The 24,007-nt window shown below is 39.3% G+C and overlaps 2 protein-coding genes across 3 annotated transcripts in view; one reads left to right on the forward strand and one right to left on the reverse strand.

The window, feature by feature from the left end:
• Positions 1 to 4,445, forward strand: part of Mmadhc (metabolism of cobalamin associated D) — a 78,583-nt gene extending 74,138 nt beyond the window's left edge. For both annotated transcript variants that reach the window (XM_071619182.1, XM_071619183.1), the window contains exon 10: positions 4,341 to 4,445. The gene's annotated coding sequence lies outside the window, so the exon portion shown is untranslated. The remainder of the gene's footprint in view (positions 1 to 4,340) is intronic.
• Positions 4,446 to 7,854: 3,409 nt separating this feature from the next.
• Lypd6 (LY6/PLAUR domain containing 6) overlaps positions 7,855 to 24,007 on the reverse strand; it is a 136,513-nt gene continuing 120,360 nt past the window's right edge. The window contains exons 4-5 of the mRNA XM_027938040.2: positions 12,609 to 12,739; positions 7,855 to 10,781 (exon numbers count right to left, since the gene is read on the reverse strand). Of these exons, the coding sequence (XP_027793841.1) occupies positions 10,614 to 10,781; positions 12,609 to 12,739 (299 nt within the window). The 3' untranslated portion in view covers positions 7,855 to 10,613. The remainder of the gene's footprint in view (positions 10,782 to 12,608; positions 12,740 to 24,007) is intronic.

Here is a 24,007-nt window from a genome sequence, read left to right on the forward strand (position 1 = left end):
CCCCATCCTTCTTGGCACAACATGCCCACATATTTGACCAACATAGGGTGGAGAGTGGGAAGCAGAAAGGAAAAGAATGCTTTGTTCAACACCTAACATCCTCCAGGGAAATATACAGCTCACAGCTCCTGGAGCTAAGCAGACATGCCGAGACAGAGGATCCCTAGTCAAAGCTCTCTTATCATAGAGCCCTGCACCTGAATGCCTGAATGCAGAATGCTGGACAAAAGCAGCTCTGACATCCTGCCCAGGGGCTGGTGTATCCCCTGGGTCTATAGATACCACTTTTTGTTTCACTCAGCCATGAAGGAGTGATCGCAACAGGCTCAGGCTTAACAAACCTCAGCTTGGCTCCCATCCAGTCAGAGCAATAAACTTTAAAATTCTGTGGCTGTAGGTTCCTGGCTGTGGCTGCCATCAGGGCTGGGAGAAGCAGGCTTTCCACATGCTCTCTGCTCACTTAGAGCCCCAGTCTGCCAGGGCTTTTCTTAAGAACTCTTGGATGGGAGATCCAAGGTTCCCATTGAGCATTTGATCCCTGGATCCGTGGCCTGATGTGATTTCCTGTGGACAGGAATGACACTGGTCTTCTACCAGTTTCTGTATCATGGACCATCTTATGTCCTATAAAGGAGAGGGGGAAATGTCCTAGGACAGTTCATACAGGCCTAAGGAACCCCAGAAAGGAGCCAAGTATTGGAGCAATTTCAGCTCTACTCCAAACCAGCAGGGTCTTAGGTGGCAAGCAACAGAAATCAACCCCAGCTAACATGAGGACTTCACTGGAATAAAGGGGCCCTGGTTATAAGAACAAAGGGAAGCTCACAGAATTGGAAGGAGGCTGAAAAAAACAGATAAAGAAGGAAAGGACTTGCTTCTGGGGTAAGGGCTGGTTCCTGCCCTAGTGTAGCTCTTGGCTTTTATAGGCAGAGTAGTAATTAGAAGGCAGACCTTTTCCCCACAAGAACTACTTTCTTTGTCAAATGCTTTTTTTAGAATCCGAATATGGATTGTCAATTATTGTCTCAATGTTAAATTTTTTGATTTTGATAACTTCATTCTGGTTATGTTAGTGAATGTCTTTGTTCTTAGGAAATGCTAAGATTTCCTAAGGGGTGATTTAGTTTGTTTTCTTTTATAATAACATTATAGAACATGAGGATATGTAGTGTCTAAAGAAAGGAGGTTTATTTAGCTCAAACTTTCAGAGGCTGAAAGTCTAAGACTGGGTAGCCATGTCTGTTTGGCCTCCGGGGAAGGCTTCATAATGGATGGCTTCACTACAGGGGAGAACAAGCAGAAGAGGTCACAAGGTAACACAGGAAGCCACAAAGTACAAGGGACAGGCGTGCTCTTTTTATAACCACCTGCTCTCTCAGGAGCCCATGGGGTCCCACCAGAGCTACATTAATCCCTTCCAAGGGCAGCACTCCCTTAATGACCTACTCACCTTCCACTGGGACTGCCTTCTTGAAGATTCCACCATCTCAAACACAGCCACCCTGGGGACAGTCTCCAGCATATGAACCTTCGGCTTATGTCATCTCCAAATGGCAGTGAGGGATAAAGGGCATGATGTTTGAAAACTTTTAAAAAATGGCTCAGAAGATAAGTAACAATTATTATATGATGAAAGAGAAGGCAAATGATAACTCAAATGTGGCAAAATTAAAAAAATAATGGATCTTCTTAGACCTGTCTGTAAGTTTGAAATTATTTTAAAATAAATAGTTTTATTAAAAAGGAATCTTTTTAAAACATAATATTCAGATTTCTCATCCAAGAGCAGCATAATCTGAATCTCTAGGGCTGGGGTCCAGGTTTTGAAGGCTCCCTGGGGACTGCTGTGAGCAGCCAGCACTGAGAACCAGGCTCTAGGTGTTGAAGGGCTATCCTAGGTTAACAACTACACAGAGGAGCAGCCTGCAAAGTAATCACGACCATTAACTTAACATGTATAGTCTTAACTGTTTATTATATTTATGCTTTTCATTACAAAAGTAATATAACCACATTGCATAGAAATTGGAAAATATTCTTTAAAAAGGGAAAATAAAAAGTTATCATCATTACATAAACAACAAAAGCATTTTGGTTTGTTTTCTCCAAATATACATGTTTGCTTCCTAGGTGGTATGACACATTGAACATATGACATTAGTGCTGCTTCTATTTTCATTTGACATTGAAAACGTCTTCAGGGCAATCCTTTTTGATGATACTACACTGAGGGGAAGTGCAGTTATTGACTTAGCTATTCCTCTACTCCTGCACATTTAAATTGTCCTGATTTTTTTTTTGAATTACAAATAATGCTGCAAGGAACAAATTTCTTCATAGCAGTGTTTCTGTATTTCAGACCCATTAATAGAAATAAGATTATTGGGTCAGGATATGTCCATTCTCATAGCCCTCAACACATTCAGCCTAATTGCTTTGCAAAAGAGCTCTAACAATTCATGCTGTAACCAGCAAGAGATGCTAGTTTTGCAGCATTTGACATTATAAATGTTTTGGTGCAAATTTAATATATGAAAATGTGTCAGATGGAGGCCAGAACTAGCAGAAAGGCAATCTTGGTTTTATCTCTTGTTCGGTCACTAATGAGCGGTGATGCTTGGAGATGGTGCTTTAATCTTTTCCATCATTTCATGTATTTATTCAACAAAATATTATGATGTGCCTTCTGTGTTCAGGCACCATTCTTTCCTGGTGGACATGAATATAACTTGAAAGTTGAATGGCCATGAAACAGTCATGGTTAATTTTTCTAGACTCTTCTTCACTAAGGCTACTTTTGTAATCATGATTGTTCATCCCTGATAGTTGTTTAGACCTTCAGGTCTGTTGGTTAATAGCTGTCCAATAGAATCACTAGGGGTGGGTGGAGCTTTAAAACTGTTTGAGGTTTAAAGCATCCCAGAAGAATTCATTTAGAATTGCTAGATGTGGGGTCTGGTCCTTATTATTTTTTGAAAGCTCAGGTGTTTCTGTTGTGTAGCTGGCTTTGGGATTCACTGCTGTAGTATTCCAGGGGACCTGGGTACATTGGGGTTTAGTCTCAGCATATCAAAGCTCAAGCTTCAGAGTGAAGGTGCAGAATTAGAAGAGGGACATTTGCTTCCTTCCCCTCCAGCCTCCTGTAGATAGCACCATCAGATGATCCTTCTACCACCTCATCTGAGACCTACCCCTTATCCACATGTGGGATTGAACAGGCTCTTGCCCTTTCTTGGTGTGAACTTGGTGCTAACCTTGGTAATTCTGACTTTATATCCTTACACAATTCACTTCTGGCAACTCCCAGGGTCCATCCTGCCATGCTTTTCCTCCTTGCAGAGGCCCTGCTGACTGCTCTCCATCAGGAGCAGCCTGTCCTCAGCCCTGTCATTGTCTCTCTTGATGTGCTTCACCTTGCTCTCCAAATTGGAAGATGGTTGTTATCCACTATAATCTACAATATTTCATGCAAGTTGCTCTCTGAGACCTTCCAAAGGTTGCTCTGTTCTGTCAATTCTATCATTCCCTTTGTGCAGGTACCAAGAATAATGATCTCTGGGTACCAGGCATCTGGCAAATCTTAAAGTGAAAGTAAGTATCCAGGAAATTCTTTCAAAAGAAGCCTTTCCTAAACTAAGTGAAATATTCACCTCAGTGGACCAGAGGGCGAGTTCCCTGTCTTCTGACAATTTGGGGCCATTCAAGAGAGGATCTAGGGATCCTAGTACCAATTAGATTCCCAGAAGGCCACTTCATACCCTGCTGTTATTGAAGTGAACACACAGAGAGACCCTCACTGTCCCACTTCGTGTAACATGAAGGTGATTGATTTGGTCTGGGGAACTAATCAATTTGGTCTAGGGAGCTTTAAAACATCAGGTAGTTTTAAAGTTCTCTTTACTGCTGGTGATTTTAATGGGCAGCCAATAGCTAACAGACATGACATGCAAAACAACCATCAGGGATGACAATAGTAAACACAGATGCGGCTTTATTAAAGATCAGTCTAGAAAAAATAAAATTTGGACTGTGTTATGGTTTGGATATGAGGTGTCCCCTGACAGGCTTATGTGTTATGTAATACAGGAATGTCGGAGGTGAAATGATTGGATTATGAGAGCTGTGACCTCATCAGTGCATTCATTCATTCAATGGATTAGTAATTTGAATGGATTACTAGGTAGTAGCTGATGGCAGATGAGTCACAGCTAAAGGAAGAAGGTACTAGGGCCATGCCCTAAAGGGTTAATTTCTCTCTCTCTCTCTCTCTCTCTCTCTCTCTCTCTCTCTCTCTCTCCCTCCCTCCCTCTCCCTCTCCCTCTCTCTCCTCTGCTTCCCAGATGCCATGAGCTGAGTAGATTCCCTCCACCATGTTCTTCTTCTACACTGTTCTGCCTCACCTTGGACCCAGAGCAACAGAGTTGGTCATCTATGGACTGAACCTATGAAACTGTAAGCCTCAAATAAAATTATCCTCCTCTGAGTTGTTCTTATCAGGTGTCTTTGTTATAGGCATGAAAAGTTGAGTAACACAGACTTCTTCATTTTCCAGTTATATTTATCCACAGTTAATTACCATCTTCTCTTAAGATTGATTGACCTTTTAGCTTTCCTAAAATCCAATGTCCAGGACCTTTTGATGTCTGTCCTACAAGTTAAATATTTTCATTTTTTGTGTCTTGGATTAAATACCATATTTCCTGAGTCTTCTATCACCTCTAAAATGAAGCCAGTATCTATTCTGGCTCTTTTCAACATCTTCAACTGCAGTATAATCTAAACACATCATCTATGCTCATGTCCCAAACATTGTACTCCAAACAGACTTTTCAGAGCTTCTGTCTTAGAAGAGAGTTCATGGGAGTTCTGATTGCACAATTCACATTGGTCTTGGGCTGTCACACATCAAGAAGAGTGTATCTCTACTTACTACACTTGGTTGGTATTTAGATTCTATGCAAAACATACAGGGTCATTAGTTAAACATATTCAAGTCAGGGGTGGGCCCAATTCTATCAGTATTTAAAGGTAGGGATAAGCCCAGAGTTGGTATGTGCCAGTCAAGCCAGGCTGAATCATGAATGAGTCCAAATATGTCCTCTCTCACTGCTGAAGTCTGCCCAGCACCTCACCCCAACACCTCAATGTGATGTGACTCAAGCATGATCTCACTTCTCAGACAACTTGTCTTCTCAGCCAGTTTATGACGGGGGTGCCATGTTGCTCATGGTCCTATTGGGAGAGGCTGGGGTGGGAGCAAAGCCAGAGGCACCTGTGTGGTTGGACCAACAACTATCACCCAGTGAACCCCAGGAAGAAGACAGATGGTGTGTTCAGACTCTGGTGCAGACTCCGTGGGACACAACAGTCACGCTCCTCTGTAGATAGAGTAAGGGTCACATGGTGTCTTGATTTTGAAATCTTCTCAAAGATTAATGAACTTATTGAGGGTGTGACTTATTTTTAGCCTTCCTTTTGCAACATGACTGCATTCTTGTGGTCTTTTGGTTCATTTTCAGACACACTTTCCCTGCTTTGACAACATGCTCCCTATGACCTCCACAGGGGGACTTCTGTGGATGCATAAACTCCAGGTTTGATTCTGGATGTGCAATAGCCCCTTGAGAAAACTGTTTATGAATAACACTCTCTAACTTCAACAAACTATTCTGCTTTTTTTGGACATGATTTTGATGGTGATTATTTTGAAGAATATTTTGTTTTCCAGTTAGAATGAACAATCTTTTCCCATCAGGCTAGCTTGCATTTTTGGCAAAAGTTTGCCCTTTCTAGTTATTTTTCTCTATCCTTCCCCACCATGATAGTCCTCATGTACTTCTGATGCTGCAGGGTAAGTAAAGAAAGAGAATACCTTTAGGCTGTTTCCCATTACCCAGATCATAATTGCTTTGAGTATCAAATAAAGGACATTTTGATGAGTTCTATCCTTTCTTTAACACAGTAATATGGTACTCTCAGAGACAAATTATCAGAGTTCTCTGGGGTTCTTTTCTCTCCTGTATAAAATTAAAAAGTGGACAAGATGTTTTGTGACCTGAGAAATTGTTTTTTCATAAAATGCCAAAGAAGGGTGAGGCCATCATGTATATCATCCTGAAACAAAGCTGTGGATCAGGAATCAAAGTTTTTGTAGTATAAACCAACAGTGGGGCCTCCTTAACCACTGCAATGCTTTAGCTATCAAAACTGAAATGAGGTCATGTTGATCAACTGAAGAAATGTATATGAAAGTGCTTTGAAAATAAAATCATGTAAAACAATCATGCTTGCTATTAGGAGAAAAGAAAAGAGAATCATTGAGGAGTCATTTCTTAGCCTCTGGATTTTAAGTTTCTACTTAGTTTAAAATACCATACATAGAATTTTTCTACCCATCTTATTAATTCCAGCAACTGCAATGAAGTTCAATTTTGCAAAGGGTAATACTAAGATAATAGCAATTTGCTAATGGGAGAAGCCGTGGTTTTAAGAGTCAGCTATGAGAGTGATGAGAATAAAGCCTACTTTGAATGGCATGTTGGAAATCTGCATTGGTTTTATGGCACCAAAATAGGTCAGAAACTTTTATATTTAAAAAATTCATAGATGTGTTTCACAGTAGATCCCAGAGGAGAGGACTCTAAACTGAAGCCATAATGCTTCATATTTATGGCTCAGTGTTGCCCCAAGTTTCCGTGCAATCATAGAAAAATGTCTGACTCTCTAAGGTCAAGTTCTCCCAGTTACAGTAAGGATTAATAACACATGCTCAAAGCATTTTCAAATATTTCACTCCTACTCTGTAAGTTAAGGAAAATTTATTAAGAACATTTGTGAATCTTCTTTAAGCATTTCAGTTAAATTAAACTATAATGTAGACAAAGCATCACCTCTGACTTCACATACTGATATGACCTAAATTTTGTAAATAAAGTCTTACAAATATGTTAGGAATGCATTTATAAAGTGAAAGATCTTTTTAAACATGTAAGTTTGTGTTTTCAAAATCATATTTTCTAAAAACATTGTCCACCTGCAGTGCTGTTTATGTTACATACACGGAGCTGCTCATGGAGGTCAATGCTAGAACTACCTTTATGTAATTGCAACATTTTAAGAAACAGCAATTACATCACCGATAAAAAACCTAATAGAAAACCTCTAACTTTGGGGAAAAGGCATATTTTTCCTAGAAATTTAAAAGTATAGAACATTAAATAATAACCTGGAGTCACAAACAAGCTGAAGCTTTTCAAGTTTGCTTTCAATCTATTGTTTTAATAAGAGAAATAAAATAAATGCATTGTATAGATAAAAATGAGTATGTTTCTTGTTGAAGGAGAAATCATCAAGAGTTGATATTTTCTATTGTTCATCATTAAAATAATTCACCCTAAGAATAGAATAATATTTAAAATTTGTTGGGGATATATCTCAAAGGTAGAGCACTTGCTAGCATGCATGTGGCCCTGTATTTGATCCCCAGCACTACAAAAGAATAAATAAATATAAGTAAAACAAAAATAAATAAAAGTTATTGGATGATCTATTTGTACAATACACACACATAATACCTTTATATTTCCTGATGTAACAAAGAAATGTTCAAGGGGAAGTGTAGATGTGATTGAAGCTTGATAATCTTTCTTTAATTTTTTATAATACTTATAGTCCATATGAATCATTTGGGATGGGTAAATTGCCTTGAATCTTTTCAAGCATGTATGTCTTATCTGTACAACTGGAAAGGGAGCTTCTGAAGGGAAGTATTCTGTGGTGCTAAGCCCAGAGCATTGTACATAACCTGGGTGCATTAATCTTTGATTGACATGCACATTTGCAGAAAGGAGTCTGTTGAGATAACACTTAAAATCTTTATTCATTGATTTACAAAATGTACAATATTTACAACATCTAGAAATTAATTTCATATTGACATGAATGAAGAGAATCTAAAAATAAATATGTGGCACATAGGTTAATATACACATCATGGCTCTTTGCACTCCAAGCCATCACCAATGGTGAGGATTTAATGGAAAATTTAATGTGGTAGAAAAGTCAGATGGCTGACCAGTCCTGGACCTTCAACATGAATGGCCCTTCCTTGGTTCCTTGAGGCTGGGGATGGTGAACAAACTGCTTTCTTTCAAGAGAATTAAACAAAAACCATTTTAACAGGTGTAGGGGGTGCATGCAGCACATCTGTGCGGTCTGCAATAACTCCCCGGGGGGTGGAGGAATCTGTACCACTGTGGACCGGATCCCTCTACACCAGCCAGGGAAGCTCTGATGTGGTCACTTTCTTATTTCTTGTTCAAATCACATGCAGTACTTGGAAAATGTGAGTGGAGTGTGACCATGCACAAAAATGTAGATATGTACAACATTACATTTTCATTGTCTTATAGCATATTTCTTTATTCACTTATTTGTGGTACTGGGGAGAGAACCCAGGTTAAAGCATCTTTAGATGCAAGATCAACCATCTCCTCTTTCAGCAAGAGAGACAAATGAGGAAGCCATACCCTTACTTTCTAGAGGAAAAACAAAAAATCACCTGGGGACACATGCAAAGGCATCCTGCACAAAATAAATTCCACATGATAAGATGGACAAATTTCTATGAAGTCAAGCCTGGAAGTTTTCCTAGGAGAATAATTCCACTTTCCTTTCCTCTTAAATCCTGCTTCATCACATATAATCTAAATCTAAAGAAAAGGCTTCATGTTATTGAGGGGGGTTTTTTTTGTGCCTCAGTACCTTCATTTCTAAAGTCTAAATACCAGTAATATTCCTCACTGAGCTTTCGCTGGGATTATATGACCTAAATTACGTAAAGTGCTTAGCATAGTTCCTGGCACACAGGAGTTGCTTAATGAGTGTCTTGCTTACTTTCCCTCTACTATCCCAGCCCCAATTATAAGCAACAAGTTGATAAGCCTACCAAACTCTGAATTAAGGCGATATAATACAATTTAGATTATTTTGTATCAAGGTTACTGCTGTCAGTTCATATTAGGTCCCTGAGGGAGTCTCATTTTATGAGCCAGAGAGTTTCCTATGCTGGACAGATGGATCCTCACAATACTGTCATGGCTCCTCCAAGTTCCATGCAAACATGTCCCATAACCCTGCAGAAAAGTTCAGACCAGCATATTTTTGGGACAATACCACTAAGGAAACCATGAGCAAGAACCTTGAGACAAACACATTACTCCTGCTCATGACATATTAACTTTCCTCAATACCAGTGGAAGTATTATAGATAACTTTCAACAAACATATATTACAAGCTCTACCATGGTTGAAAAATAAGTAATTCTAATTTGATCATTTTGTTCAGAATAAAGAATTTTTGTAGAATATATTTTAGTTTCCAGTTATGCCATACAAAAATAAATATTGTTTAAAGGATTTACAAGGGAGAACAAAAAAATACAACTTTGGGTGCCGAAAATGTAGGAAAGATGGCAAAAATTTTATCCTCTACCTCAAAAGTAAGATCTAGAAGAAACCAAAAAACTTCCCATGGAGTCTCTTTACTAATCTCAAAATCTACCTTTTTCTCATTCTAGTATATTATACTATTAATATAGAGACAATTTAATGCAGAACCTTCTCCCTAAGTCTCTGGGAATTTGGAAGGAGAAGGTTCTTTGGTAGTAAGAACTGTAGATAGAGAAAGCAGCTGGCTGAGTCACTGGGCCCTCAAAATGAATTACGACTAACACCCACACATCTTCCTTTCATTCTAAAGCCTCCCTGTCTAGATTAGCTACGCAAGAATATAGAAACCAACACCTAAAGAAAATGACCCCCATCCTGCTTTGGGACTCTGTGGACACCACTGGCCCAAGTGGAATCCAGGATCTCCTGGAGCATAACTAGGCTCAAAGTCAAGGCCAGTCTCTCCAGTTCCATGAAGGGCTTGATGGGTATCAGTTCCACTAAGTTTGGGGAAATTCTTTTCTAGCCGCCCTTACAAATACACCAAATTTTACATCTTCCTTTTTATCCTCCCATGCAGCTGAGGGAATATGACTGAGAGAAAAAGGCTGGGAAAATTAAATTAAGCAAATTGCTTGCTGCTCTTTCAGGAACTCAGTCAGAATCTCAAAGGAAATAGTCCAATCGTTTTGGATTCAAAGTTTTAAAATTCTAAAGCTATAACTGGATTCATGATTGTAATTAAAGCAGTGGTCCATTGCCTTTCTCCTGAAAAACAAATGTGTATACATGTCCACATAACATATTCCTGACATCTCAGAGGGTTCCAGGTCCTCTTCCGGCTCATGCATGTATTCCAAATCAATAATCTAGGTTACAATAAATGCAGAACTATTTCCTGGAGTCAAAAAAAAGGTTTGTGGTATGGAATTCAGGGTCCATACGGGGGGCAAGCTGGCTTTGATGGGGGGGTCTTGGTTAGATGCCAAATGGCAATACTGAAGCAAGGCTTGTTTCTCGTAGGAAGTGGGAATGCCTGGCCACGATGACATCTGTGATTGGTGCAGTCTCACATGGGTGACTATTGTCAGGCCAATGATTCATGCATGACTATGGACAGTGAGATCCCACGGATCCCTAGTAAACACGGTACTGTTGAGCTGCTATAATGTGAGTCCTAACCACACCCACAGGCAGGACACTATCACCGACATGCAGTGCGGGTGCCCATTTGTCTGATTTATAGGTGATGTTGTGGCAAACGTGGCATCAGTTTCATTTCGGGGGAGTGGCAAGTTACAGATATTTCCTTCACAGCAGGAGGTGCAGACCTGAAAAAAGGGAAGAGGAAAAGGGGGTGGTGAGAAGCCAGCTGGTCCCAGTAGGAGACAGGTATCTTTATAGGAACTGTCTCCCTAGGGCAAAACTCAAATGAAAATGCTCTATTCCACAAAGGAAATGCCAACCAACATTTAGGGAGGTTGGGGATAATATTCCAGCTAGAAGCAACATGGTCAGAATGAAACCCCCCAGCCTTAACTCCAAGGCACTGGGGTTCTGTTTTTGACATTCAGCCACGTGGTTCCTCAAGAAGTTTCATAACCTTTGGGCTCCAGCTCTTCCACCTGTGAAATGGGATTTTGAAAACTGCTCTTCCATTTCAAAGATGCTCTTTTTGACTACTTGAGGCAGCTGTCAGGAGGGTACACCTTCCTCTGCCAAGTTTTCACAGTGAAAATGAAGTGGCAACAGCCCCCATAATTTAAACTTGAATATTTACTTTCATTATCGCTATCTGCATAATTATCTCCATTCTCGTGGGTGAGTTAACGTTTGAAGGGTTTTCATTTATGCAATTACTGCTGCTTTATACTGCTTTACTCCTGAATTATATGAAAGAAATAAACCCAAAGGGTTACTGACAGCAATTATTTTAGGCCATCGCTACACAAAGTACGGACCAGCAGCTTCAACATCAGCTGGGAGCTTGTTAGAAATGCAGAATCTCAAAACCTTGCTTCAGATTTAGAGAATTAGAATCTGCATTTTAATGAGATCCCAGATGATTCATATTCATAGGATGGTTAATATCCTACACTATCATCCTGCTGAGATTTGAGTCTCTGGTCATAATTGACATGGGGAGAGAGTAAAATGTTGAGAACGGAGATGTCAGAAATGAGTTTGAATCCTGTTTCTGTTGCTTGCTGGCTGTGTGACCTGAACATAGGACATAAGTTCTCTGATCCTTCATGTTCTCCTTGGTACAGACACCACGGCAACCCTTGAGCCTGGCCCTGCTGGCTGGAGGGGTCAGGTTATGACCTTGGTTTTGTGTTTCATATTTCAAACCAGGAACAAGTAGGCTTTCGTTCTTAATAAGAATTTAATTCTTAGTGTATTTGAGAAGTCACTTATTAGGCGTCTGTCACTGACAGTACTGTTTCAGAGTATGAGAAAGAAAACTGCCTAAATCCCCAGGAAAGCAACCTGACAGAAGTAGGAGATGTCACAAAGGACATTTGTTAAGAGCACACTCACAGCCAGCAGGAGAGGCTGGGGCATCGCTCATTCTGACCACGAGTCAGACTGCCTCTCTCTGATTCTTTATATCCTCCTTCATGGCTGGCCCCTGAACTTCATTTTACACAGAAGCACTTCTGTATACAGGCACTGACAAAGTTTAAGAGGAACAGATCCACAGGAAGATGGTTCTCTTGTCACTTATCAAATGATTCAGGAGCCAGTGGAGACTTCCACAAACTAGCATCCCTCACTTTGCAGAAAGTTATCAAAGCTAAATTGCCTGGGGCCCCCTCGGGTGGATGGATTGTTTTTCCATCTGGGATGTAACAATGTTTGCTAAGGTGGCACAAGTGGTCCTCACTCCTCTCCCTTCCAGAAGCTTTATGACTCTCCTGAGTGAACCAAGGACTTAAGATCATCCTCCACATCCTTCTGGTGTGGGCTTGCACAATTTATACCTGTCCTCCTGTGCCCTGGTGTTCATTCATACTCTTTTAGAGCAGACAGAAAAGGATGGATTCTTTCCACAGTGCTCTAAGACAGGGCAGCCTACAAGTGGGGAATGGAGATAGCCCTCCGAAGTAGGGGGACTACTTGACTATGCCATGCCATCATGAGCTGTGTTGCCAAACCTTGTGGCCTTCATGCTCCGAGTCTCTGCAGCCAGTGGACAAGCACTCTTCCAGTGGGACGCAGCGTTTGGTGACAGAGATGCTGTTTCCTGTGACTTCCATCGTGTGCTGAGTGTAGCAGTATCTGGTCTCTGTTAACAGAGAAAATATGCTTTAATTGAGATGGGAAGTGTGAGCCCAGTCTACCTAAAAAGGAACCCCACAGGAGGGCGAACACTCCTGCTACTGAAAAGGTCTAATAGTACATAGGATATATACCACCCCTAGTATATGTCCACTCCCAAAGATCTCCCCAGAGAGATCCATCTTGCCATGGTAGGACACAGCCTTCCAGAGAACGCAGGTCTCTGTATCCATGGTGAGCCCCATAAATGGAGACCTCAATAGATCCCTCTTTGCCTTTCTAAAAATTTTGAATTGTCCTTATCTTTAGAAGATGAGTGGTTGGGGAGTTGATTTAGGAGGCAAGGGCGGCAATTTTCAGAAAGATAAAGGGTTAAAAGTTTCAAAGTATATAGGGCTAAAAAAAAAGAAGTTAAGCAGGTACAATGGTATTGCAGAGGATGAAAGACACAGCAGAGGCTGGTGTGTGTGTGTGTGTGTGTGTGTGTGTGTGTGGAGAGAGAGAGAGAGAGAGAGAGAGAGAGGTATTCCCATGTAAGGGCAGAACTATTAGAAAGAGACACATTTTATTTTGAGAAAATGACTCCCTTCAAGAGAATGTCTTGCCACCGAGCATAGCTGGATCTAGGATGTATTAGGAAGAAAGATTAACCCAACAACTCAGGCGATCCAAGAAGCTTCATTTCTCCCAGTATGATTCCAGTGTCTTTCTGGGACAGAAGATGTTGACCGTGATGGGAGCTCATAGAAGTTCCTCTAGACTCCTGAGTCTGAAAGCTCGAGGTTTATTTCAAAATTCTTTTTAGAGAATTATTTTATTGGTAATTTAAAAACTAAAGAAAAATGGCTTTGTCAACGTAATTCTTCAGAGCCTCCAGGCAGCGTTCAGCTCTCTAAGCCTGGGATTTAAGAGAATGTTCCCGTTCTACTTTCACATTAAAAAAGAAAATGAATAATTCTTAAGAAATGTCACTGCGCTGTTTTTCATCCATATCTTAGACCCAAGTTTGCATGCTTTATACATTTTGGATATTTAGTGGCTAATATGGAATTATGATCTTCTATGATGTTATTTATTAGGCCATAAAAATTTCCCCCACCAGATTTTGTCATGATTTTGGCAGCTTTTAACCAAAGCGCTAATGTTCAAAGAAGAAAGCTTAAGAATTTTAGCTCCCCAGAATGAACTAATGTAGACTGCATTGAGTCAAGAAAACTCTGTTTTTATTTATTTATTTTTTTTATTTTTGGTAGCAGAGATTGAACTCAGGGGCACTTTACCACTAAGCTGCATCCCCAGCATCCCCAATCTCTGGGACCCCCCCACCCTCTTTTTTTTGAGACTGGGTCTCACTGTGTTGTGTAGAGGCCTTGCTAAATTGCTAAGGCTGATCTTAAACTTGCAATCCTCCTACCTCAGTCTCCAGGGTGGCAGGAATTAGAGGTGTGGGTCACAATGCCCAGTGAAAATTGAGGGTTTTGAAAGTCTTCTCAAACATCCCACCTAACAGGAATCCCAAATGGCTTCTTATTGACCGGGTCAACATCCTCCCCCAGATGCTGTCCCCACACTGCACCCTGGCTTAGATGTTGGAATTTTTTTTTTTTTTTTTTTAAGAATCAGGTTGAGGCTGTCTCAAACTTGCTCAGAATTCTATGGAGCAGTTTGGAGGACAGTGGCTTCAGATACTTACCACACCTTCCAAAGAGGCCGGGTTTACTTCTCAGGTATCAGACTCAGTGGACATTTATGGCTACAATAGGTGCACCTTCCCATCCCCACCCCAAGTTCAAATGTTCTGGAAAGCAATAAAAACTGGAATGTTCTTATCTCCTGTCTCCTCTTCATGCAGACAACTAGGAGCAGCTGCCAGAGGTTTTATAGCTCCAAATGTAAATCTGAGCAGATAAGATCATACACTTATGGAATAAGTAAATCACTACGTGGTTTCAGTTTGGGAAATTAGGTTTGTCCCCCAAGTAATGAATTATCTTGCTTTAAGAATCAAGCCTTAAAATAACAACTGGTGAACTTGATAGATCAATTCTGTTTATACTTTCCTGTCCACAACAAACCCCCTTATTTATTAATGAAGCACTCGTTCCATTGAATGAAAGTAGTAGCAACAATTGATAAGAAAAAATTTTTTCAGGAATATATGGAAAACCCTTGCACCTAATAAGCCAAATCTCGCCTTTCTAGAGGGAGAAGATAGATCAGTGAAGATGCTGGGTTTTCTTATACTTCACCAAGTCCAGTTGATAAAACAAAGGTACACTGAGAGCACTGCCTTCATGTCCAGCAATAGAGACCTCAATTCTAAAGCATTGATCCCTCAAATTATCTATTCCATTTCTCATCTTACAACATTCCTAGGTGAGTTATGAAATATTAATGTGGAAAAGGGTTCTGCAGTTTGGGAAATGCTCAAAAAAACTGAACTGGTTTCTTTGGTGTGTATTTTATGAGAGTCTCCCACACGCTCTGAGGTCTGTGGATTCCAAAGGTATTTTGGAGAAAGCAGACAGAATTTCCCAAGCAAAACCAGGTGGACCACATGGGGCTTATCACTGGTGTGTAGTAGTAATAAAAAACAAGTTTCAGCCACAGAGCATTGCCCTCTATGCATTTTGAATAATCTTCGGGTTAGTAATGAGGTTATATGAGAATCAAGCCTGCTGATAACTTCACACTAAAAGGATTTCAAAGACTTTTATCTAAAAGATAAAAGATGGATTTGAATTTCTACCAGGTTAGTTTTAGCCTCTAAAACCTCAAACTCTGCTACTGACTGATACTTCCAGAAGTTGTGAAATAAACTCTTTGACTCTCAGTAAAATCAGAAATGGAAAAGAGAGCTTAATCAACAATTGGAAAGCTCAAAATATAATTTTCATAAAATTCTCTCTCTCTCTTTCACACACACACACACACACACACACACTCCATAATGTATCTCTGAAATCTAAAACTAATTCAAAGCTAAAATGAAAACTTTTATTTACTCACCAATATTCCATTTCCAATAAAAGAAACTGTATTTAAGCAAACTGTATTTAAGGTGTATGATGATTTAAATTAAAACGAGACATTACACATGTTTACCTCTCAGATAAAAGACTTTCTTATCACTCAATTATCTCAATTATTCTCTGGGGCTCTGTTAGTTTTTTTTTTTTTAAATAAAGATATATAATGTTTAAAGTGATGCTATAGGACAATTCCCTAGGTACAAGAAAATGAATGGGAAGAAAATAACTTAAAGAATAATATTACAGATTATAGTGGAAAAAATAAAACGCTAGTGCCATCTGTCCACACACTCCCTACCCAATCCCTCACATCTGCCATGGACTGTCAGACAATGACCTATAATATAATAGTATAATAAATGACATTAATATAAATATTATGTTTATGTAATAAACACAGTATCTATTATATAATAAAATAATATAAAACAAATAATATATCATATATTAATTAATATTATCTAATATATATAAATTTATATGATTAAATATAATATATAAAATAATATAATTATGTTATATATTTACATTACACATGATTATATGTAATGTATAAAATACTAATATATAAAATATAATCATATAAAATAATAATATAATAATAATTACATAAATATATTAATATAATGGCCTTTAGTAGAGTAGGTGTCATAAGTGATGCTCCTTTTTCACGTCTGCCTCTGCAGGATTTTTTTGTAGCTCTGGACTCTATGATGTATAATCTCCTCTGTGGGATTCCCCATCCAGACTTTAGAGGTGTTGTCATTTTTATTTTCTACATCTCTGGTCTCTTCTCTTCCATCACTTTTAGAAACCTGAAAGTTGATACTCTCCCAAGTTCTATCCTTGAAACAATTTTCACTCAAATGACCTCATCAATCTTCTGATGCCAACTCTCGGTCTGCTTCTTTCTCCTGAGCTACAGAATGAAAATTTCCAACTATCTCCTGGACACAGCCAGTATCACCGCACAAGTCACATGTCTCTAACCAAACCTCATTTCCCTCCTGAAATCTGTTTATCTTCATGTGGCCCTATCTCAGGAAGAGACCTCCTGAGAGGGCCATCTTCATTTTTGCAGGGAGTGAAGACTAAACTTTGGAATCAGCTTACATTTCTTTCCCTAATCGGAGGTGTTGTCATTTTTATTTTCTACATCTCTGGTCTCCTCTTCCAGCACTTTTACTAACCTATTTCCATATTAATACCACCTACTTGCTAAGGAGTGCTGGCTGCTGCAGTGCTAGGTGTATTTGGTTTACCCAAGTAGCAGGTATGAAGGCTGCTGCCTCTCCCTGCTCCTGAGGCTGGAACCAGAGTAGAAGAGTAGCTGTGCTCCCCACAGTGCCATCAGTTAGATCTGCCATTCAGAGCTTCACATTTGAAACTCAGCACTTACTACTCCGGGTTCTCCTTGATCAAGGCCCCAAAGGAGCTCATGGTTGTCTCCTTAAGATGCTGTACCACAACTTTGTTCTTCACAGGAAGACATTTTATGCATCTTCAGCTTGGTCTAAAATCCATTTTTCTACCTTCTATTTTTGGAAACCTGATGTTCTGTAAGACTCAATACAAACTGACAAATTCTGTGAAACCTTCCCTGATTTTTCTCTCAAATAGGTCGATGTTAATTTTTTGCTTCCATGTTGCCTTTCTTTTTATTTTTTTCCCAGTGCTGGGGATGGCACCCAGGGCACTGAGCATGCTAGGTTGGGCAAGTACCCTATCCCTTAACTTCCTAATTTGGTTAAATCTGGCTTTCCTTATAGATTAGGATTTCTCAAACTTGGCAAGATTGACTTTCATTTTTAAAATGGTTAATTTTAAAAAATTAAATATTTTAAGACAATTATAGATTCACATCGGTAAGAAATAAGAGAAATCCCATGTGCCTTTTGCCCAGTTTCCCCACAAGGTCATACATTATAAAACTATTGTACATTACTATCACAATCAGGATGATGACATCATTACAGTTGAGATAAGAACATTTCTGTCACCCAAGGATCCCTCCTGTAGACCTTTTATAGTCACATCCTCTCCCCATTCCTCTCACCCCTTCTGACCCTTGGAGACCATTAATTTCATTTCTATAATTGTATCCATTTGAGAGTGTTTAAAAGGAATTGTACAGTATGCAACATTTTGGGATTGAGAATTTTCACTCAGTATACATTACTGGAAATTCACCTGGGTAATCATGTGTATCAACAGCTTGGTAATTTTTATTACTGAGTAGTAGTCTGTGATATGGGTATACCAAAGTTGATTCAACAAATCAACCACTGAAAGAAGATTTAGGTTGTTTCAGTTGGGGATAGTATTAATAAAGCTGGTACAAACATGCAAAATTTCCATGAAAATGTAAGTTCTTACTTCTCTGGGGCCCACATTCAGAAGTGTAATTGCTGGGTTGGATGGTAGTTGTGTGTTTAATTGTTATAGAATCCCCAAACTATTTTTCAGAGTGCCAATACCATTTTATATTCCCACAAATGACATATGCGTGATCTCATTTCTTCTTATCTTTACTAGCCTTTGGTATTGCCCCTATTTTTATTTTGGCCATTCTCATAGATATGTAGCTTTATATCAGTTTCACCAAGAGGCTGCATATTGCTATGCAATTAAAGAGGTTACGTGGTATTCAGGACTCAGTTCTTGGTTATGGAAAAGGCCAAGGTCAGTATGACTCTGAAAAATGTATAAGAGTACACAATTTTAATTTCCTTTTAAGTAATGAATGCTTATGCTCAAAGTCTCAGGCATTGACTTGATTTTCCTACAAAACAACAAAAATGGTCATCATGAAGATTGTATAGATTAACTTTAACACAGCCACCTGAAAGCATGATATTCTTGCACATTGTTGAAAAAAAAATCAATAAAATTTGGGAGGAAATCTTATAAAATAAAGCCTCCCTCAAAAATCTAATATTGTGCGAGTGGAATTGTTCCCATTGATGGTGCAAAACAGTGTGTATGGATGTGTCCTCAGACAAGCAACCCAAGCACAAAACTAGAAAAGGCTGAAACACACATTGCAAATTTCTGGGCTGTTCTTCTGGCATATCTTTTGTTATAGTCTCACAGATCCCTTGGGCTTTGTTCTTTTTTTATTTTTTATTTTTCAATTCTATTCTCTTTCTCTCTCTCTCACTATTGTTTCTGGTACTGGAAATTAAACCCAAGCACACATTACCACTGAGCTACATATATCCCCAGTTCTTTTTATTTTTTATTGTGACACAGAGTCTTGCTAAGTTGCTGAGGATGACCTTGAACTTGTGATTCTCCCACCTTAGCCTCCGGAATTGCTGGGATTACTGGCATGTACCACCATGTCCAGGCCAATTGTTGATGCTTGTGACATTCTCAGGGTGTTGACTTCTTCAGTTCCAGGTCTAGAATTCATGAGGCAGAAAGGACACCTGCTGCCCTCACCATTGTGTTGTTCTTTGGGTCCTGAAGTCAATAGCTAGTCTGTCATTTTCTCTCTTTCCACCTTTCAGATTGAGTAATTTCTATTCTTCTGTCCTTCAGTTGACTGATTCTTTCCTCTGTTTCTTCCATTCTGCCTCTGGGTCTACTCATTGTTGAATTGTTTAAATTTCAGATACGGTATTTTTACAGTTCTCAAATTTCATTTGATTCTTCTTCAAATTTTCTCTTTCTTTGATGAGATCTTTCATTGGTTTCAACTAAGTAATTACTCATTGAAGCATTTTTATTGTGGCTGTTTTAAAATCCTTTTCAGACAATTGTAGCATCTCTGTTTATCTCAGTTTAGTAAGAATTTGCTAGTTTGCAAGCATCTTAAGTATTTTCCAGAGGCCCATGTGTTCAAAGACATGTTTTCCAGTTGATGGCACTATTTGGAGGTGGAGGAATCTTTAAGAGGTGGGGCCAATTTGCAGGGAAATGGATGGCATTAGAGCAGATTATGCTAAGTGAAGTTAGCCAATCCCTAAAAAACAAATGCCAAATGTCTTCTCTGATTTAAGGGGGGGGGGGTGACTCAAAATGGGGTAGGGAGGAAGAGCATGAGAAGAAGACTACCACTAAATAGGGAAGAGAGGTGGGAGGGGATGGGAGGGAGAAGGAGAATTGCACGGAAGATGGAAGGAGACCCTCATCATTATACAAAATACATGTATGATGAAGTGAGGGGAAAAAAAAGAAGTGTGTCACATTAGATTGGATAGAGAGAAGTGATGGGAGGGGAGGGGAGGGGAGGGGTAGGGGGGATACGAAGGGCAGCAGAATAAAATAGACACTAGTATTGCTGTATGTATATACGTGTCTGTATAACCAATGTGATTCTGCAACCTATACACTTGGAAAAATGAGAAATTATACCCCATTTGATTCAAATGTATGATATATCAAGACCATTGTATTGTCATGCACAACTAATAATAAAAAAAAAGAGGTGGGGCCAACATAGGAAGTTAGATCACTGGGAGCATGACCTTTAAGGGGATTGAGGAATGCTGCTCTCTTACTCTCTCTCTTTTTGCTTCTTAACCATCATAAGGTGAGCAGATTGCTTCTCCCATGTGCTCTACCCATGATGAACTGCCTTGCCACAGACCCCAAAACAGTGGGGCCAGCTGGCCATGAACTGAACCTTCAAAAACTGAAAGCCAAAATAGAGTGTTCTTGTTTTTAAGTTAATTATCTTAGGTATTTGCTGTAATAGAAAGTAGACTAATACACTATTGTCATTTTTCATTCAATTTGAAATATTTCTTGTGGCACAAGGTTTTTTATTTTTATTGAAATAGGAACATATTGGCATTATGATACTCTGGATCTTTTGACTCTTCTCTTCTTGAGAGTGGTAGGAATGCCTCATTAATGCTTCACACTGGCTTCTATTAATGCTCTGGGAGAGGACGGCCTTATTACAAATGGTGGTGGTGATTTCCTGTCTCTCCACTAAGTCACTTCTGACTCAACCCCAGGGAGATGTAGAGGCATCTCAGTGATGCTGGTAGACTTGAAGACCAGCCCATGTAGTCTCCACTGATACTGAGGAGACCTCATGACTGCTCAGAGGGGGATGAGATTCCCCTTAATTGTCCTCTCATACCATCCCAGCAGGGAGGTCAGGGTGCCTCAGCTCAGCTGACATGTCCTGTTGTGGATGGATGTCAAGGCTCTTCATTTTTCAGCCTTTGCTGGTGTGGGTGGGGCTACATTCTTTTTTCCTGTGGGTGTTTGGCTAGAACATAGTTATTATCTAAGTTTTCTTTCTAGGTGATATTTTTCTTGTCCTTTGGCTAGAGAGAGTACATTTCTGTTAGGGCTCCTTTTGTTGATGCTTATGACATTCTCAGGGTGTTGACTTCTTCAGCTCCAGGTCTAGAATTCATGAGGCAGAAAGGACACCTGCTGCCCTCACCTTGTGTTGTTCTTTGGGTCCTGAAGTCAATAGCTAGTCTGTCATTTTCTCTCTTTCCACCTTTCAGAGTCTTTTGCTGTTTTGGGTTTATTGGTTTTCATGTTTGTTTATCTACAATGCTCAGAATTTTAGTTGTAGTTGGCAGAAGGAATGGAAATGTACATCTGCTTCATATTTCCAGAAGTGGAAGTCATCAGTCCTCTGACACTTTAGGCTAGACAATTCCACTTGGGGGAAGGTTCTGTACATCACGGGGTATTTAGCAAATTCATGAATTCCTCTAACTGGATGCCAATATCACCAAATGTCTTCAAATATCAACCAATTTCCCCCAGAGTCAGGGGAATCATTCCTAGTTGAGATCAACACCTCTATATTATAATCAAAACCTTGAGAAGAAGGTCAATTCTTATTGAATCTGCACTCTCCACTCACAATGAACACAGATAGAATGGCACTAAGCTCTTCTAATCAAAGTTGAACCAAATTAAAATCATTTAGCTCTATGGTGCCTATAACATCTCTTCCATGTCTGTATTTTGAATGGTCTCATCCAATTTGAAAATAAAATACTATACTTAAAAAAAATTTTTGTAGTTGTAGATGGACAGAATGCCTTTATTTTATTTGTTTATTTTTACATGGTGCTGAGGATCGAACCCAGTGCCTCACACTTAGTAGGCAAGTGCTCTGCCACTGAGCTATAGCTCCAGCCCAAATAATATACTTTTACTGGAAATATAATTTTCATCTAGTATAACTATTTTGGAAAATTATTTGCCTGGATCACATAAGAATAAACATATTCATATTATATGAACCAGAAATTCTGCCCCTAGGCTTTTTATAGAAGAACTACCTAAACAAATGAAAACTAGAAACTATAAAAATGCCATTAATAGTAGAGTAAATTATGGCACGTATTCATATAATAATGACAGCTAGCTAACAAAATGAATTTTGAGTGAAAGAAGTTAGATACAAAAAGGTATTCCAATTTCTGAAAAGAACTCAATACTAGTTTATTGTCAGATTGAATGTAGAGTTGCTTTATCACTGAGCTACATCCCTAGTTCTTTTAATTTTTTATTCTGACAGAGGGTTTTGTTAAAAAGCTGAGGCAGGCTTCAAACTTTTGATCCTCCTGCCTCAGCCTCCCAAATCTCCAGGATTATAGTCCTACACCACTGCATGTGGCTTCCAGGAGCTATATTTGTTTTCTAAGGCTGACATAAGAAAACTACCACAGAGTAATTGACTTTGACAAAAGTTTTCTCACAGTTTTGGAGAAGTTTGAAGTCAAGATGTTGACAGAACGGGTTTCTCCTTGGCCTGTAGATGGCTATCTTCTCCCAGTGTCTTCACATCATCATCCCTATGTGTCTGTGTTCTAATTTTTTCTTATGAGGATACCAGTTGTATTGGATTAAGGATCTGCCCAATGACTTCATCTAGTTTTAATTACCATTTCATAGACCCTATCTCCAAACACAGTCACATCCTAAGGTACTAGGGATCAGAACCACAGTATATAAATTTTGGGGCAGGACACAACTCAGTCCACAACAGAGACATTTGGTAGAGAAAAGAATGAAAGAAAGAAAGAAAAGAAGGAAGGAAGAAAGGAAGGAAGGAAGGAAGGAAGAAAGGGCAGGAGGGAACTTTTGAGCTCCTGGAAATAGTGATTTTATCATCTGGGTGCTTCTTGCATGGTGAGTTCAATATGTGAAAAATAAAACCACGACACTGTTCAATATTCCATGTGTATGCTATACCTTAATTCAAAGTTCAGTGAAATTGAAAGTGAAAGAAGAAAGAACTCAAGATGAAAGAAAATGGAGTTATGAAGAGGAAGAACTGCAAACTGAGCACAGAGAGGCTGAATTATTTAAAGCTTGCCCTAATTAGGAATTATTACACAGCCTCTGGCACATAGGCACCAGATTATTCTCTTGGTTTTCCTGCTTGTATCAATGACTCTCCACAGATCCCTGAAAAAGATGTGTTTCCTTCTCTTGTCTCACGTAAGAAATTCCTCCAGGCAGAAATTTAATCTAAACAATTGCTCATCAATCAAACTCAGTCATGACCAAGGTCTTTCTCCTGCGGTCAGTATCCTTTGCAGAAACTGCCAGACAGACAAGACACCTCCCCGTCTTTCCAAAAACATCATCCACACTTCTTAAGGATAGGTGACACACTCATTTGAGGAAACTTTCTTTTTAAAAAAAATTTTCTGAAATTCCGGAAGCAGTGTGCTTGTTACCAGGTAAAGGTTCAAAGATGCAGTTGGAAAGGTAGGATAAGGTATAGGGGCTAGGCCAGACTTGACAGTGACAGTGGGAAAACAAAAGAGGACAAAAGCATCCAGGGGATGATTCCATCGGAGGCTACTTGGTAACAGAAAATATCGGGACAGGGCCAGGGATGTGGCTCAGGGTTGAGCACTTGCCTGATGTGTGAGGCCCTGAGTTCAATCCCAGCACTGAAAAAAAAAAAAAAAGAACAGAAAATATCTGAATAGAAACACTGTGAATGAACCAGGTTAGATGCTCTCAGTGTGGAGAAAAATAAAACTTTCTGAAAATAGAATGGTAGCACTTTGGGCTTCCAAGTTGCTGGAAAAATTCTAATTAAATAAGTTTGAGAAATAGGCTGAGATGCCAGCTTATATCATCTTACCGAGAAACACAATAAAGTTAAAGTAGCAGGATAAAACTAAAATAACAAAAATCTGTATGAAAACACAGGAGCTCTACCAGGATGGGTAGAATTTGAAGAGCAAGGTAACAGAGGAAAGAAAAGTGTTTTTTTTTAAGTTCACCCTGACATTCTG

Source organism: Marmota flaviventris, chromosome 11 (assembly GCF_047511675.1).
Source record: "Marmota flaviventris isolate mMarFla1 chromosome 11, mMarFla1.hap1, whole genome shotgun sequence".
Lineage (NCBI taxonomy): Eukaryota > Metazoa > Chordata > Mammalia > Rodentia > Sciuridae > Marmota > Marmota flaviventris.